This window comes from Limanda limanda, chromosome 2 (genome assembly GCF_963576545.1).
Source record: "Limanda limanda chromosome 2, fLimLim1.1, whole genome shotgun sequence".
NCBI classification, from domain to species: domain Eukaryota; kingdom Metazoa; phylum Chordata; class Actinopteri; order Pleuronectiformes; family Pleuronectidae; genus Limanda; species Limanda limanda.
Window position 1 is genome coordinate 28,613,733 of NC_083637.1, and position 18,037 is coordinate 28,631,769.

The 18,037-nt window shown below is 40.9% G+C and overlaps 1 protein-coding gene across 4 annotated transcripts in view; it reads left to right on the forward strand.

The window, feature by feature from the left end:
• rptor (regulatory associated protein of MTOR, complex 1) overlaps window positions 1-18,037 on the forward strand; it is a 152,091-nt gene that overhangs the window by 94,944 nt on the left and 39,110 nt on the right. For all 4 annotated transcript variants that reach the window (XM_061088248.1, XM_061088264.1, XM_061088256.1 and 1 more), the window contains exons 11-20: window positions 1,470-1,545; window positions 3,893-3,994; window positions 6,910-6,993; window positions 8,742-8,852; window positions 10,134-10,208; window positions 10,372-10,437; window positions 13,436-13,627; window positions 15,610-15,750; window positions 16,298-16,418; window positions 17,367-17,507. In XM_061088248.1, coding sequence (XP_060944231.1) covers window positions 1,470-1,545; window positions 3,893-3,994; window positions 6,910-6,993; window positions 8,742-8,852; window positions 10,134-10,208; window positions 10,372-10,437; window positions 13,436-13,627; window positions 15,610-15,750; window positions 16,298-16,418; window positions 17,367-17,507 — 1,109 coding nt within the window. The remainder of the gene's footprint in view (window positions 1-1,469; window positions 1,546-3,892; window positions 3,995-6,909; window positions 6,994-8,741; window positions 8,853-10,133; window positions 10,209-10,371; window positions 10,438-13,435; window positions 13,628-15,609; window positions 15,751-16,297; window positions 16,419-17,366; window positions 17,508-18,037) is intronic.

Below are 18,037 nucleotides of genomic sequence, written 5' to 3' on the forward strand. Positions count from 1 at the left end.
TAGGCGTCATGACTCAGTCACTTTCAAATACACACACAAGATACACAGATTTCTCAGATTCCAATTGAGTTTGACACACTATTATCACAGATTTGCAACTTAAAAAACGTATAATCAGTATCTAAGTAATCTAGTAATTGTGTTTAGATCCATAGTTACATCACAAATAGGAGACTGAGGTTGTCGGAGAGATGCAGTAAAACTCATCCTATCAAGGATGTTCTAATAAAACGATTATAAGGGGGCCAAACTCAGAAGGACGGCAAACAAAAGTGTCTCAGATCACAGACACCGGGAGGAACCTTGTCAGATGTTTTGGAAGACAAAGAAACAATCAGTGATCGATAACATCTTAAACAAATAAGATATATATAAATAAACATGGAGGATAAGTCGCATACAAAACCTTACCTTCCTTCTTAAATATCAACTTCCGTCTGGAGCCAAGTGGTGCGAAAAAACGAGCATTCAGCACATACTCTCCACATTATTAAACTGGAATATGCACACTGTTGTAACTGTGCATCAAGAAGTAGTAAACCACCTCTTGCATGAGTTATATCTTTGCTAAGTGGAGAACACCTGTTCCTTATGATGCAGTAATGTCTGCCTTGCTGCTGCTGGAAGGCAAAATGTTTTTTTTTGTCACGTTGGCAGCTGAATTTATAAATTCTCCCATTTAGCCTGAACTGCTGACATGCTGACTTAGTTTTTTTTGTTACATTTTCAAAACAAGGAGCAGAAGTATTGTACCACCTGCTGTAATTTACCGGCACATTTCCTGATATGTAATGGTTTCTGGCCACATACTGTTTTGTTTGTTTTTATGCTGCACATGCAGTACTGACAGCAGTAGATCCATTGTATCCACTGTATTAGTGAGGCACTCTATTATACTACTCCGAGCAAATGGGCTAAGCTATTAAAGCAGCCGAGAGAGTCTCAGACAGAGTGGACTCAGTGTCACTTATTCAGCATCACATAACATCCCAGTGCATCGACTGGGAACATGACTCAACCCCTAGATCGTGCTAATATAGAGAGTGAAAGCCCCCTTCGCTGAGCTGGATGAGCTGCATGAAGAAAAACAGAAAGACAGGCAGACAGACAGAATAGAGAAGCTGTGATAAGGTTTGATGCGAGTTACATAACCCCATGAATTAGATATGATGACCATGAGAGAGGAGCTGGTGTTCAGAACAGGATTAAAGGCTCCTTGCTGCCCTCTCCAGGACCTCGGGCTGGGAATTTAAAGAGGTGTATGTGCACCGGGGAACAGAGGGAGGGAGAAAACGTGATCTGTGGAAAATGAGTATGAGACGAGGGGGAAAAAAGAACAAGCCGTGACCAAGGATTTAGTGCTGAGACACATTTTTTTATTTTGCTTCAGGTCTCAACAATAAAATGATAATGTGCCGTATATCCTAAATCTAATACAGTGTGGGTATGTGTGTGTTACCTCTCTGCAGGCAAGCGTGGGACCTGGCTGTGGATATCTGCCTCTCTCAGCTGCCCACCATCATCGAGGAGGGCACCGCCTTCAGAGTAAGTGTATGTGTGTGTGTTTGTGTGTGTGTGTGTGTGTGTGTGTGTGTGTGAAAGACAAACATTCCAAACATCTTCTGCCACACTTCAAAGATGATTCATTTAAGTCTCTGTGCGTGTGTGTGTGGGCATGTCTGTCTATAGTTGTAGTTATACCATCATTGTGAGGACATGTTGACGTTGTGAGGACATTTTTGCTGGTCCTCACAAATTACATTGGCTTATTGAGGGTTAAGACTTGGTTATGGGACATCAAGTTTAGATGGATGGCTCTTATTGTGGAAATGTCTACCAGACACACATAAACCTCACACACATCTTGTTTGCACTGCAGCTTCTCCACCACCAACGTCAACAGCATCTCTATTATTCTCTCACACACACACACACTCTCACACACTCTCAGTGGATAACATTGTAAAATGTCCAATAAGTCAAGTGTGAGTGTCAAATAATAGTTGCTGAAACCACTGACCTTGCACTTTAGCCAATGGTATGTTTATTGTTCTATTTACCTTTGTGCCAGGGGAGTGTGATGGAGATGCTCAGCAAGAGGCTGATGATGAATTAAGATTTCTGGGTCAATGAAAGACATTTTTGGGTGTGGATGTGGGTGTGTGTAAGAAGACACATTCACCAGATTCTGGACAGCAGCAACCTGTGCTTTGTTATACAAACTAATCAGAAAGTATAAAAACAGAGAAGTGGGACCGAAGCAGCTTTTTCCTGGTGTTAGCACTTTTATCTGGGCCTTTTCTCTCCTTCACCTGGCCTCTCTGAGGTGGGCATCTTCTCTACAGCCCCCGGGGGAGCAGTTTTCCTTCCGTGCTCCTCCTCCACTTTCTCCAGCACTCAGGCTAAAAACACTTACCGGTACCGTAATTGAGCCTCTGAGGACTCTAATGGAGATCTTTCCTTTCTGTCATGCGCCCTCTTTCAGGAGCCTTTAACTTCTCTCTGATGTGCTTCAACTGTTACAAAATCCACTTTATTTTTTTGCCTAGGTTATTAATGAGCGTTGGCAGTAGTTGATCACCTTAACCAACACTTTACCACCCTCAGCCTCCTTACAACAGCTTTTTGATATATCTGGCTAGCAACAGTTATAAAATCATCAGGAAAAATCAAATTACTGTCGATCAAACATGAATTAAAAACAAGCAATATATTGATAAGATAAATATCATAAACCTTACTCTTTCTAAGAACCCTTCTGAGTTGATTTTGGTCACGATCCAGACACAAGCCTCACACTTTCCACACTTGGGTCATTTGTATAGGAAGTTCAATATATTTGCTTTCCTTTTCCTTGCGTCCATTTAAACAATGGACTCTGTTCATACAATGGTAAATGTCAGTCATTCTTGTTATAAGACAGACTTTTTGAGGGTTAATCAAATCTCAAAGTTATTAACGAAGCTGGACTTTTTGGACGTCCTGCTCCTGTTGTCTTAACTTGTGAGCGTGTCACATGATCACATGGTCACATGTCACTGTCCCACTGGCAGTGTGCAGGTAGATCAGAGCTGCCACTAAGATAGATTGACCTTGTCTGATAAGAACTAATAATTAACGATTCATCAAACAATGCTATATTACTGTTTTATTTAATTCGCTAATGGGATTTTTTGGCAACATTAATAATCATAATAATCATTATAATTATATATGATTATATCGTAGGAGCAGTCAAAGTTTCAAAGCATTTAAGTTTCTAATTACACAGCATACTTTCATAATTTCTCGAAACTTTAATTTGAATTAAAAAAAATCTGTAATTTACCTCAGTCCTCATGAAGTCAAATTAACCAAACATGGTTATAGGGAGTTTTTTTGAAGCAGAGCTCTAGATTCCAATATCACCTCAAAGCAGCACCTTTCTTTCTTCATGTGTCAGTAAGTCTGTGAGTGTGTGTATAGAGCTATTAAGCTTTGATTATGCACAGATTAATTTAGCCATCCAGCCGAGAAGCACTGATATTTCCCCCCTTTCCACATCCATCAGCAGTCTACACTACGCTGTCATAATTCCCACAGCATTATTAACACCCAGTGATCAAGAACTCTGCAGCCAGCACCTAATCAATCAGGCAAACTGCCATGGCAGTGGAGAGAGAGAAAGGAGAGGGAAGGTGATCATGATGGATCAGGATTTATGTCGTTACTGCATTGCGGTGTCACTTCTGAGCTTGTTGTGTCAGTGCTTGTATGAAAGCTCGTCTCTTCAGACTGGCTCATCAGTGTGTGTGCGTGTGCATGAGTGAGTGAGTGCATGTGTGTGTGAGTAAGCACATTCATTTCTTTAAAATGATGATAAACATTGAGTGTGTTTGATTTGTGTCCACAGCACAGTCCTTTCTTTGCGGAGCAGCTGACAGCCTTTCAGGTCTGGTTGACGATGGGTGTTGAGAACAGAAATCCTCCTGAGCAGCTCCCAATTGTTCTGCAGGTACACACACACACACAAACGCACATGCACACACACACACGCACACACACAAGCTCTCACCTTGAACCACCTTCTCTCTTCTTCCCCCTTTTTTTTCAAATTATCTCTTTCAGTTTGCTTTATCAGCATGGTGTGTTAATGAGTTTATGTTTCCAAAGCATGCGAGAGAAAATGGATTAAAGAAAACAAGCAATGGTGATCATAATTAAACATTTATTACCTTAATCAGCTCTCAGTCATGTCAACTGATTACAGTATGCAACAGTACGAGTTAAAACAACATGTTTGTTCACATGGAGTCTTAAGCTGTGGTATTCTGCACTGCAGAAAACATGCAGTCTAATTTGATTAATAACAAAAATGATTTTGAGGAGAACATGTCCGAGGGGATTGGTGTTGGTTTGTGAGAAGTGGAGGGTGAGTGTCTTTTGCACTTGCTTGATGGTGGTTAATTAAACCACTCGAATGAACTTCGAGCTGCAAAGAGACTTATTTGAAATCCATCTCTGCTGCAGAGTGTTTGAGAACTGAGAACACTCTTCTACCTCTGGTGCAGCAGGTGCCAGATATCATGCAACATTTCTGCTGTTTGAATTGTGTGAAGAAAAGATTCTGGTGCACTCATGTAACCGAGACTTTCATTTCAATACCGAATCACCATATCTTTGTAAGATCGATGAAGCCAACTTTAATACTATACAATATTATATAATAATATGTAATGTGACTACAACAATACTTTAAACACCAATGCCCCTCACTGCTCCTTCACTCTCCTCCTCTATACAAAGCTTTTTCCTTCCTTCAAGTCACCGCTTTCAATCTGCCAACACAAAAGTGTGAAATGCACTGCAAAATTCCTGCTGCAGACTGAGCTCAGCATTTTCAGGCTAATTCTCTTCATTACAACCCGCAACAAAAGGCTGTGACAAGAACAGTGTCTCCTGTGTTCCCTGAAGTGGTGTTAAATTTGTTTCGGATGCTTTAATGAGGGCGAAATCTTGCCTGAACCTTCTCTCGCTTGTCAGATGTTGAGTTACAGCAGTCGACGGTTTCTCCCCCTGCTTTCCCCACCGTCCTTCCTCCTACCACCACCATAATCCCCTCCCGCAGGGATGTACAGTTGCGGTGTTGTATTATATCACAGCGTAGTAGCGGTGTGCCGCTGTCTGTGTTGAATGGTAATTTCCTGCTGACTCAGCGTGGCACGAGCCGCAGCCCGTCCATACAGCAGTTCTGTCAGGGCCTGTTAAAAGCCAAGGGAAAGGCGGACGGAATGGGGAGTGCTAGACAGTGTGTGAGAGCATGTGTGTGTGTGTGTTTGCTTTTGATGTGGACACGGGGGGGAGAAAGGAGGTAAAACAGCAGTAGCCCTTAAGATTATACAACATTATGCAGCCTTGCACCATGATGGGAAAGTAATCGTGAGGGCACGTTGCACTCTCTGATGTAACAGATGGACACATAAATAGGTCTGACGATCTTTTAAGCACAAAGTTGCATAATAATGCATTATTCTTACAGGATTTCACAATTTGATGCCAAAATATAAACAGGCTCAATTTGAGAGATGCAAAGAATGACAAGAAAAGGGCAGTGGAGACTAATCCATCAATGATGCTCTTTAATGAAACGAGCAAAGGGAGAACAAAAGAGCTCAGGAAGCAGAGACACGGTGCGCTGTCTTGACAACAGCCATTTGATCCAGAGAGGATTAACAGATTGTGCAAAGGGATAACAGCATCTCCAAAGTTGTGATGTTACAGTAACGGCAGCACATACACATTCACACACGTTTTTCTTCAGGTGTCAGTGGAAGACATTAAGGCATGACTGTGCATCATAATGTCATGACGGCATATGTCTCACTCGCACACACACACAAAGGTACGCGCAGACAGCATGATCATAGTTAGTGCTGAGTCATCATACAAAATGAGATTGGAGTCAGGGTGTTACGCAAATTAGGAACAAAGACAAATATTTACGCACGTCCCTATGCATTTTAATATCACAGCATTGTTCAGGGAGTGTATTACCATCCCTGCTATGATGAATTGGCATATGTGCATTACTGTGCTTAAATCATGCACATACAATTTGCTTACTGTGTGGAAAAAGTTCACGGACATCTGTGTCAAAACCATGTTCCTGCGGCTTCTGTATTCATGCGCACACCCACGTCACACACAGGTCTATGCTCCTACCCTCCTCCTTGGAGCTGGAGGTAGCCCCAGGACGGTCTTCCCCCGGCCTCCTTCTGTCTGTATGGTCACGCTCATCAGGTGGAAGTCACGGAGGATGCTAATAATACATAATGTGTTGGTGGATGTCTTTGTGTGTGTGTATTTGAGTGTGCGTGTGTGTGGGTGGACCTGTGTTCCTCCATATGCTTGTTCTCACACACTGTGGGACAGTCTCATGGGGAAGGAACAGTGTCCAGCCAACACAGGCTTTTTGCTGCACTCAGTTTAACGCTGCATAAACGACACACATACACACACACACACACACATGTACACGCTAACATTTTTAGCATGCATCATATGCTTTCTCCTTGGCCAAAACAAATACATTGTGATCCCATTTGGCATTGCATATGTATACACATATACAAATGCACACCATAAATCTGTATCTTCTTAAGAAGCCCAGTGAAATTGCTGCCATGAGGACACACCCAGGAACCCACACAAACACACAAATGCAAACGTGTGTGTGTGTATGTGTAAACGAGTTCAACCCGGTGCCAGTGACTTAGCAGTAGTGGTGCGAGAGCCACCTGTTCTCTCCACCTCCTCACCTTCTCTGCAGTGTCTCCTGCTGTCCTTCCTCCTTCTCTCCTTCCTTTAATCTTAAGCTTCCTATTCATTCATCCGCAGCCCGGTTGACCTCTGACCTCTGCTCTTTTTCAGGTCCTCCTCAGTCAGGTGCATCGGCTGCGGGCTCTGGACCTGCTAGGACGGTTTCTGGACCTGGGACCCTGGGCTGTCAGTCTGGTGCGTTCAGCTCCACATTAAATGTCTGGCATTGATGGGTTTCTGCTCAAAAGCAGATCAGTTCTTCCAGTGGTATGAGAGAAAGTGTAGCCATGACAACAACAGGTTTTTAATGTGCTGAGGATTTGACATATCTCTCATAGAGTGATGTCTGCCTCCACCTCTACACAATAAGGGTGAAAGACAATCTTTATGACGCTCAGGTAATGAAAATAGCAGCAAAAAAACTCAACAACTTATATATGTATAAAACGTGTTACTGTGGATTATCCACAGAGCTCACGTCATCTTACCAATGGATCACACATGTGGCTGAAGAACTTTCAGATGTTATTTATACAAACTGTATGCATGACCAGCTATCGGGTGAATGTGAAAATAGAGAATTTGTCATATTTTTTTTAAATTCTCAGTGAGTATTAAAAACAATAAGCCATGTTTTTTTTTATTTTTTTTTATTGAGTTTTCAAGCAAGTACAGACACTGGTACACTAAATAGACAATAACAGTGTCAGACTTAAACAGACTGAGAATCGGATATGTTTAATGACCTTAATATGTCCAAATAAAATATAAGGGAATTTAAATGTGGGACTGTTGGGCCTTGGTGGAGGTATACACTCTGCTGAGCCATTCCAGTTTATATTATAATTTTAGAATATGATTTTATACTTCATAAGGATGTCACTATGACACCAAATGTACCATATGATAATGAGGGATTGATTAATCTAAATTAATCTAGTGATGTTATGATGAAGCAATTCCTACCAAATAGAGGACAACTACCTTAAAACAAATATTTTAGTCAAAGGCATGATGTAATTTCTGACTTTATAATATACATATATATATATATCATAATATGATAGGAACTAAATTTATGATAGATAATAGATAGATAATAGAAGCTCAATATTCACTGTTATTTGTAGAAATATCTTGAAAATATGTTTATGGCATCTTGTTTTTTGATGACCTCAACCTTTGACTAATCAGCTGAAAAAGTTAATCATTTGTGATGAAAATCTGTTTTTGAGTTATTTTGTATGGACACACACAGGCAAAGGAAACCAATACTTTGCCTCAGGCCACATGTATAGTGGTGCACTGAGTAAACCGCTTTTTTGACTCTTTCCAAAGTGCAGAAATACACCTGCCAACACCTTGAAAATGCCAATCAACACATTGCAAGTTTAAAAAAACAGTGTGTTAATTAGTGACCTCCTGCAGGGATTTTTCTTAGGAGAGCCAGTTAAGAGTCTCTCTCTGAAATCTGATACTTGTGCTAAGCTCACTTAAACTAATCATGCCTTTGTTCCAGCTCCATACTCCAGCACACAGACATGAGAGAGGCGTCAGTTTTCTCATTGACATCTCAGATAGGATTATTTCAGTTAATATTCCTTAAAGCTCAAAAAGAAGCATGATACCCATAATTGAATTTTAAAAAATCATTTAAGATGATACATTTCTTTGTAAACAGGCAGTTAAGTGCGATTTATACATGTAGCATTTTGTTGAACCTAATGAAGCTACAAGAATAAGTTACAGTTAAATTTCATATTTATTTCTTGGAGAATATACAGTAACACTTTTTTGTAAAACCTTTTGTATTGTACAGCTTATTTGATTTGACTTTGACCCAAAACCCAACACACAATAGTGGAATAATGAATGTTCTGTTGTACTGCTCTAACAGACAAACAAATAATAGCAAAGCTGATACTCTGTGTGTGTGTTTCCAGGCCCTGTCTGTAGGGATCTTCCCCTACGTGTTAAAGCTGCTTCAGAGCTCAGCCAGAGAGTTGCGGCCACTGCTGGTTTTCATCTGGGCTAAAATCCTGGCTGTGGACAGTGTAAGTTGTGTAAAACACTCTAACACATTAAACTCTTCATCTCTTCTAAACCTTTATTGTCTTTGACTTTGTTTGAGGTTTTAACGTCACAGGTTAAAGGGACCAGTGTGTAAGACTCAGTGACCCCTGGCTGTGAGATTAAACATGCAATCATTAGAACACTGACATTACCCCTCACCTTCCCAACATTCAGGCGAATCCACGGTGGCCTTTAAAATAACATAGTATTGCAAAAGGCCCTCTCTAGAGACAGTTTTTTTTCCGTCCATTCTGGGCTACTGTAGAAAACCTGTGGGAAAGGGTCCATTTGTGTATGTAATTTGTATCTAAGTCAATGAAACTTTTAATCACAACATGGATTATCTCAAAACACTTTGCATTATAAGGAAAACAACTGATCCCTCACAGAACAAGCATTGGCGACTGACACAAACCAACTCTTACAGAAACAGTCAGACTGGTGAAATAAGGATTGAATGATATTTTTTAGGTGTAACAATGTTATTAATGATACCAGCACAAGCTAATAGTATTATTAATAACAATAATTCTGATGATAAATAATACATGACTCTTTTCATTAATGAAAACTAAATTATGATTATCATATTCAGTATTGGCTGATAGATCCCTGTATCCTATATATTGGACATTAAATGTCATGATGTGAATTCTGCCTTACACAAACATACATGAAAGTACAATTGTATTTTGATTGTAGGAGCAGGTTTGATTGTATTGCAAATCCCAAACTGGTAAAGCTGCTTTGGTTTGATCTGTGCACATGTTTATATTTTGATCTGATAAATCTTTATTTTTGAGGGAGATTTCAAATGATTCTGTGTACTTTTAATAACAAAATTGCACTCTTCCACATACTTATTATAAATGTTTGAGTCGGGCAGTGACTTTGATTGAGAGCATTTAGCTTAACTTCCCGTTAGAAATTGGAATAAAACCCAAAGCTCTGCATAGAAAGTGCCTCAAGGTAATCTGCCTGAGTTTGATGATTTCATGTCAAGTCCTTTCACTTTTTAGAATAAGGGACATTGGTCGGTGTCATCTTCAGTACACACCTCTATTCTTAAGGGCTTTATTTTTATATGATATGTTGCTGTAAAAACACTCCCTCATACAGTTTAGACAGGCCACCAAAGAAAAATACTCTTTTATGACAGAAGTGCTCTGAATCCAGGAGGAGTGTAAAGTGAACTGAAGCCCCCTCTCTCCCTCTGTCTATTTCTCTCTTTTTCCCTCTTTCCTCTCTCTGTGATTCTTCAGTCATGTCAAGCAGACCTGGTAAAAGACAACGGACACAAGTACTTCCTGTCCGTTTTGGCCGACAGTTACATGCCAGTGAGTATTGCTTGATCACGTCAACGAGTTTAGGAGAACAGTGACCCACTGCATGTGTTCTGCAGTTTATCTTGAATGACTTGAAAGTTGAACAGATCTCAGATAGCAGCAGGGGGAAAGTCGGACATGTACTGAGATCTTAGAGACCCTCTCTCTGTTTCAGGCTGAGCATCGAACAATGGCTGTCTTCATACTGGCTGTTATCGTCAACAGCTACAACACAGGACAGGTAAGAGTCGGTGTGTGTGAGTTGTTGTCTGCTGCCTGTCTGCTACCTAAAAGCCCAAAGGGAAAATGTTCCAAATTACTCATTTACTTCTCCCACCAGATTGTGGCGGGTTCTTTCGGGGGCCAGACGTCACTTTGAGAGATGGCTCTATCGCCCATTGTGTATTTCCGGGAGATATTGGTTATGTGACATTTTTGTCACCGACAGTTCCCTCTATAATCTCCGTCTCCCTCCTAGCCACCCTCATGGTGACGCTTTATCACCACAAGTGTGACTTCAGTCTGCTCCTGGCCTCCGGTGTTCAATCCCAGAAGCCTTTTGTTTCTGACACTGATCAAACGTCCAAGGGTTTGATGTTGGGGGCATGTAGCCCGTCATTGCAGGAAGTAAACAAACACAAACACATAAAACTCACATACATAGTATTCTTGACACGCTATTTCACAAATAAATATTCCACCATCACTCATTTTCACATCCAGTCCCTTCCTCTCTGCAGTTATATCTAGTTGTGAGGGTTATTTAACTCATTCATTTCTGTCTTACCTGCTTTACAGTTCTTCTCTCGCTTGACATTATATTATTTTAACAAATCAGAAAAGCTATATGTGCTCTCAAGCTCAGACACAGCCATTGTTCTTCCATACCACTGTGTACTTAATGCTTCTACCTCTCTCACAGGCCTGTAAATAATAGATGACACCCAACAATACAGAAAGAGACTCTGCTGGTTCCACATCTCCATTATTTATCCCTCTGACTTTCAACAACACTGCTCATTACTGCGGTATCGCTGTTGCAAACATGTCACAGAGCACTGGCATCTTAATATGCCATCTCTCCGGGTTCAGCAGGGAGCTGGGATCAGAAAAATCTGGGAACGACGTCTGTGAGATCTGAGGCACATAAAGAAAATTGAAAGGGGTTGAAGAGATGCGGGGGGAGTGTGTCATTGCTGTTAAAAGATTTGTTGACGGACGCCTCAATCTGCAGGAGACAAAAGAGGATTCTCAGCACATTAACTGCCTTCAGCCGCATACAAGGTGTTACTTTAAAGCCTTCTAAGTTCACAGGTAACTTTTCGAGTTTCATCCGGGTGCTAAGCTTTAAAGCACTTAACCATGAACATCCTTATTTACCTCAGTGTAAGCAAAAACCACATCAGTTGAACAACAGCCTGGTGTTACATTCACCACTCTGCTGCTCCGAGTTTCTAACAAAAACACTGCTTTCCATTTGCTGCAGTTTATCAAATTTTGGAACAAATACAAAGAAAAACTTCGAAATGTCTTGCATATTATTTTCAGCTCGAGAATACACCCTTTTCTTTCCTGGTTTACTTTTAATGTGAAACAGCTGCTGGGTGTGTAGCACATATATTGATATTAGTAAAGCAGATTGAAAAAACACCAAACTGTAACAGACTGGACTTAATTAAACACAACACTGCAGGTACCCTGAATCCCACCGCTTGTGAAACATATGTGGCAATTGGCCAAGCTTTATATTTTATTTCATTAATATAAAGTTCAATAAAACATCTGCCGAGTACTGATTGGTAACAAATAGCGACTGAAAATAGTGAATGCTCTTTATGAAAAAGAAAGCTCAGCATGACTAGTGTTGTTAATGGTCTGTATTTAAATAGCTGACTAGCTTTCCAGTCTTGATGATCAGTCAAAGCTCTTTACTGTACTAATAGTAATAATGTTCAGTTTTGACTGACACTGTCCAAAGTATGAATTTAACTGTGCCTAGTTTGAATCCCAATTCAGTCGCGGTCTTTCTGTATGAAGTTAGCGTGTTCTCCCCGTGTATGCATGGATTTTCCTCTGAGTCCTCCAGCTTGTTCTCACAGTCCACCTCAGTAATAAAAATGTAGTTTTATTATAACCCTTTTAGAGGGTTTTAACATAAACCATAATAAGCTTTGTATGGGAAAAAAATGAATCATAACGTGTTCAGGAACTGTACATTATGTTGACGCAGTAGAACATGTATTTCCAACCGAGCCATCCATTACTGTCAACTCAAGCCCCGTAATTGCGTCACCTCACGAAAAAAGAAAGAAAAAAGCCTGTTGAAGACAGTGAAGGGGAGTGCTCACTAAGTTTTAAAATGTCTTGAATGAATCACACCAGCTTTCTCTTCAATGGACCAATTACCTTTTGTTCACAAAAAGGCTTTGAAGAAGGCTGTTGGGTTCAGGGGAATAAGTCCGTCTGCTGCAGAGCCTCCTAATCCTTTTGTACATCACATAGTGTGAGGTTACAGGCTAGTGTTGATTAACTGGCTAATAAGTTACAAGTCTGCTCCCAGCCTGAAGCCTCTGTACGGCTAAGCAATGTGCGAATGATATATGGCTCAGATATTGTTATTAATTATTAAAATCTGCAAGGTAATTTTTGATTACCATGATTTGTCCAGATCTACACTCTTGAGTCCAGTGTCTATAATAACTCAAAGGATAATACCCAAAATATGCTTTTCCTGTTCCTACCTTATAAATAAAAGGGATTAACTAATTTGTAAACCCCCAAACTACAAAGGGCACATCTGAACTATGGTGGCACGGTGTTAGAGTCGCCTCACAGAAAGAAGGTTCCCAGTATGGATCTTACTGTGAGCAGTTAGTATGGTTTTTTCTGCGTCTACATGCATTATCTCTGGGTACTCCGGCTTCCTCCCACTATCCAAAAACATGCAGATTGAGGTTGGGTCAATTGGAGCCACTCAATTGGCCATAGGTGAGAATGTGAGGGTGAATAGTTGTTTAACTATATGTCTTGGCCCTGTGATACACTAGCAACCTTTCCAGAACGTTCCCTGCCTCGTGCCCAATGTCAGGTGAGATTGATTCCAGGTCCCCCCCGCAACCCTTAAAGGACAAGCTTTACAGATAATAGATGGGGCATCAGAGCAACTGAATCTCTCTCACATTCACTATTCTCCATTTGCTCCACATCCTCCTTCTCTTGCCCTCCTTTTCCCATACCAGGAGGCCTGTCTGCAGGGCAATCTGATAGCCAACTGCCTGGAGCAGCTGTCAGACCCCCATCCCTTGCTCCGTCAGTGGGTGGCCATTTGCCTTGGTCGCATATGGCAGAACTTCGACCCGGCGCGCTGGTGTGGTGTCCGAGACAGCGCCCACGAGAAGCTCTACACCCTGTTGTCAGATCCCATCCCTGAGGTGAGAAGGTTTCCTCCTGAGTTCTTGATACATATAGAATTTAACTGGGATGTTTTTAGTCACTCTCCAAATCTTGCCTTAGAACACAGCAATTTAAGAGGAGGTATCACATTATTTTTCAAATACTTGAATCACATTTTGGTTATATGTAGGAAGTAATCTTGTCCAGCACCATTTGTACTAAATTTGGCTTGAGGTTATATGTCAAGATTTTTCTTTGTGATGAATTTAGAGAAAAGTAGATTACATGTCGTCACAGAGAGAGCAGAGCTGCAGGGCAGAGTTTGTGCTCACTGTGTAAAAACAGGATGGTCTACATCTGACTGGGTTGTGTGAAGACCAGAGGGACAGTGACAAAGAGTTTGCCCTGGAATTCACCCAGACACTTTGTGGCCCCGCTCACACAACTTCACATAATTTATATTCATTCACACGCACTTGCACACACAAGGAACATCTGTCTCTACCAGAAACGTCCTCTTTCCCTTGGACAGTCAGCTGCTACGGCCATAGGTTGGAAACAGAGGACTGCACACACACACAAAGACACACAATTATTTTCAGCTGCATTTCCGGGCTGTGCATTTAGTTTCCATTCAGTGTATGAGTAAGAGTTATTTGTGTGTGTGTGTGTGTGTGTGTGTGTGTGTGTGTGTGTGTGTGTGTGTGTGTGTGTGTGTGTGTGTGTGTGTGTGTGTGTGTGTGTGTGTGTGTGTGTGTGTGTGTGTGTGTGTGTGTGTGTGTGTGTGTGTGTGTGTGTGTGTGTGTGTGTGTGTGTGTGTTCTCCCCAGAGCATTGTGAAGATGACTGAGAAAGTGACATGTAGTTGAGGGACAGAGTGAAAGAGGAGCAGAGATCAGAGACTAAACAGAGTGTTTAATTAAGTTTAAGTCTGAGGGGACAGAACCAAGATACCAACTTCCAAACACACACATACCGAATGCTTTTGTTGATTGTATTTTAAAAACTCATAAAGCTGAATGTGCATTTAAATTGAATATTGCTGATGTTTCTCTGTGCAGAATGTGACACAATCTATGTAATAGATTTATTGTTGTAAGCCTGCGCTTATGCTGCCCTCTTGGTCCGGAGCTTTTATTCACAATAAGGCATCTTCCTGGTTATATCTTTTCTGCTTTCGTTTTCTTTTCTATAAAAGTTGATGTTGGCTCAGTGTTAGTAAAACATGTGCAGGAGCTGGATATAATACCATAACTATCTGTACAGTCAAACACAAACCAATTCAACACGCCGCAAATATAACCTTTGTAAAATGTATAATGTTCAACTCTCAGAAAAAGCCTAAATGTCCATCTTTTGTTGGAACTGTCAATACATTTCTATCTATGTGTGGTACACAGTGTCAAATTGCACTTTTGATAAGAAAAGAACAATCAAAGTGAATAGTTCTATTGAACTGTATTAGATCAGATAGCTGTTAACTATATTCTGACTCTGATTTGTTTTGGTGCATAACGATGAATCTGAGAAATCCTGAGTGAGGTCGGCAGATTAAGATGCTTTCAGTGTTGCATTCGTCTCTTCTAATTAGCTCTCAAATAAAGTCCCTTTATCATAGTTTATCTCATGTTTTAGGAAGAAAATAACAATATGTTCATGTGAAATTTTACCGCTTATCATTTTCATCAGAGCAAAGCAAGCAGCTGTGTGCTGTAGCATCACAAGATTAAAAGAGTGATGATTATGATGACTTGGAAATATCCAGCTGTAACAGAAAGCCTTATTTTGTATGTAACAGTTTAATTGAACTGAGAGAAGAGTATACTGAAACTTCACTGTGTATGTCTCTCTTTCTGTTTGTGTGTGTGTGTGTGTGTGTGTGTGTGTGTGTGTGTGTGTGTGTGTGTGTGTGTGTGTGTGTGTGTGTGTGTGGGTGTGTGTGTGTGTGTGTGTGTGTGTGTGTGTGTGTGTGTGTGTGTGTGTGTGTGTGTGTGTGTGTGTGTGTGTGTGTGTCGCTGCAGGTGAGATGCGCAGCCGTCTTTGCTCTGGGGACGTTTGTGGGAAATTCTGCTGAGAGGACAGATCACTCAACCACCATTGATCACAACGTGGCCATGATGCTGGCCCAACTCATCAATGATGGCAGCCCTGTGGTCCGCAAGGTCAGATCACTGCCACCCACACACACAGTTCGTTTCATCAGTTGATTAGTGAGACAAACAAATGAAATACCAGATGAAAATAGGAACTGTGGTTACAAAATATCTGAACAGTAGAAAGGCTTTTGCTAGAGGACACTACACTGCAGGCCCACAATGACCGTTATATTTCATAGAATATTTTATGGTGTGTAAAGACTATTAATTCAGTTCAGTTTACCAGCACATTCTGTATTATGTAATAACAATGCTGTTGTGTGATGGTATAGTTAAACATTTTAGGAAGTGCATTATCTTTCTTCTTGAGAATTACATGAGAAGAGCCTCTCCCTGTCTTCACAATAACTTACTCAGTTTAGCTAAGTCTCACAACATATGTTCACAACATAAAGACATGAGAGTGGTCTCAATAATCTCATCACGCTGTTGGGAAAAAACTGTCCTGTAGCAATGTGGTCAAAACATTTTCATATAATTGTTTGGATTTGTCTTTAAATCTAATCATACTAGTACTGAAAGATCACTTTGTTTGGTTGTTTTCATTCGACAGGAGCTGGTTGTAGCACTGAGTCACCTGGTTGTCCAGTATGAAAGCAACTTCTGTACAGTCGCCCTCCAGTTTATAGAGGAAGAGAAGAACTACACAGTGCCCTCACCAGCTAACACCGCAGGTATTTAAGACACACACAGACACACAAATGGTTTGTGAATCACCTGCTAAAAGTAATATGTGTAAATCCTGGAGGTGCTTTCAACATGTTCCTGTGACTATGGATAAGTGTAGAAGAAACCCAGCAGTAAACAAACTGAAGGTTATGGTTTAGTTTTTAAAGCACTTGAGTGTTGCTGTATTAGGTCGTTCTTCTGTAACTGTAAATTTGGACAATTATATACTAAATAATCCCAGAACCTTCCACTGAGAATACTTCTGCTCACTAAAACCCATCCCTCCATCTCAAACAGACTACACAAATACGATAAAAAGCCAGGAGTATTATGATAAACAGAGAGATGTTATTCAAATGCATAAAAATTAATATGTTGATGCAATACAATCACAGGACCTGAAGGAGACGTGAAATCTTTCCAACACTCAGAATGAGAAGAGGATTTAGGATTTTTGTCACTGAACTGAAGTGAATCAGATCAAGAGCAGGATGTGGTTCAATGTGCTGTTATGCAGATCAGAGCACAACCAAGTCATGTGAAGCAGGAGAGCTGAGAGTAATTAACATGAGACATAAATTGTATTTATGGCATTATCTTAATTTGTGTGAGCACTGCATGTCCACGACAGGAAACCATGTGATCTGCCCAGGTTGTGTTCCCACTTTAGTTAAATCTCTATATAACCATAGACTGGGAATTCAGTCAAGCAACGACCTTGTACAGTAAATCTGGTAGTTCACACCTTTAGTTACTGTATTCAATAATGGGAAAGTGTTCATAAGAGTAACTTTCAATAGTTTTATGCTAAGTTTGGGGTTAAAAAGTTTCTTTATAAGGAGAGAAGAATGTCGTCCTTGAACAGAGCTTCTCGGACCCATGAATGTTTTTCATTCAAATTATTTTCATCGTTTTCGGATCTGGCCTAACGTGTGTCCTGTTTGAACATCCAGAACCCGGAAACCTGACTCCAGTGAGGGACAGCCCGGCCATCCCACGCCTGCGATCGGTCAACTCTTATACCAACATCCGAGCTGCTACCACTGCCCGCAACCTGAACAAGAGTCTGCAGAACCTCAACCTCAATGAAGAGGGTAAGAGGACAGATACAAATGAAGGAGGAGGTTTATTTAAATGAGTGAAAGCAACGAATCCCAGCAGAGGCCAGTAGCACCTTCAGGTTTACCCCCACCACGTCAGCTGTGGACTGTGGATGTTACAGTCCTCAGGCTAACTACTTAATTATATCATTGCAATTCTTAAGAGCGGCTTAGTGAGTCTCACAAGCACCACAGAGGCCACGGCCAGTTTGCCAGATAGATTATTGCTCCGTTTTTTTGGGGTTGATATTTATGCTTTTTCGGAATGATGCTGCACTTACACCTGTGGCTTTATTTTACGTATGTGAACGAATCTGAGACAGTGTGGGCTGACTGTTCTGCAAATGTACTGACTGCGCTAAACTGGCTGCTTGTTTTCTGCAAATATGCACAGTCTACTGCCCAGACATGGCCCTGTCCTTGTTGTTCGAGTTGTTTTAGGCTGCATCCAAATGCGTACACTGAGCACGCGTGTGCTGGTGTAAACAGGAAGCATTGGTTGTTGTATAATGCAGAATTTATTA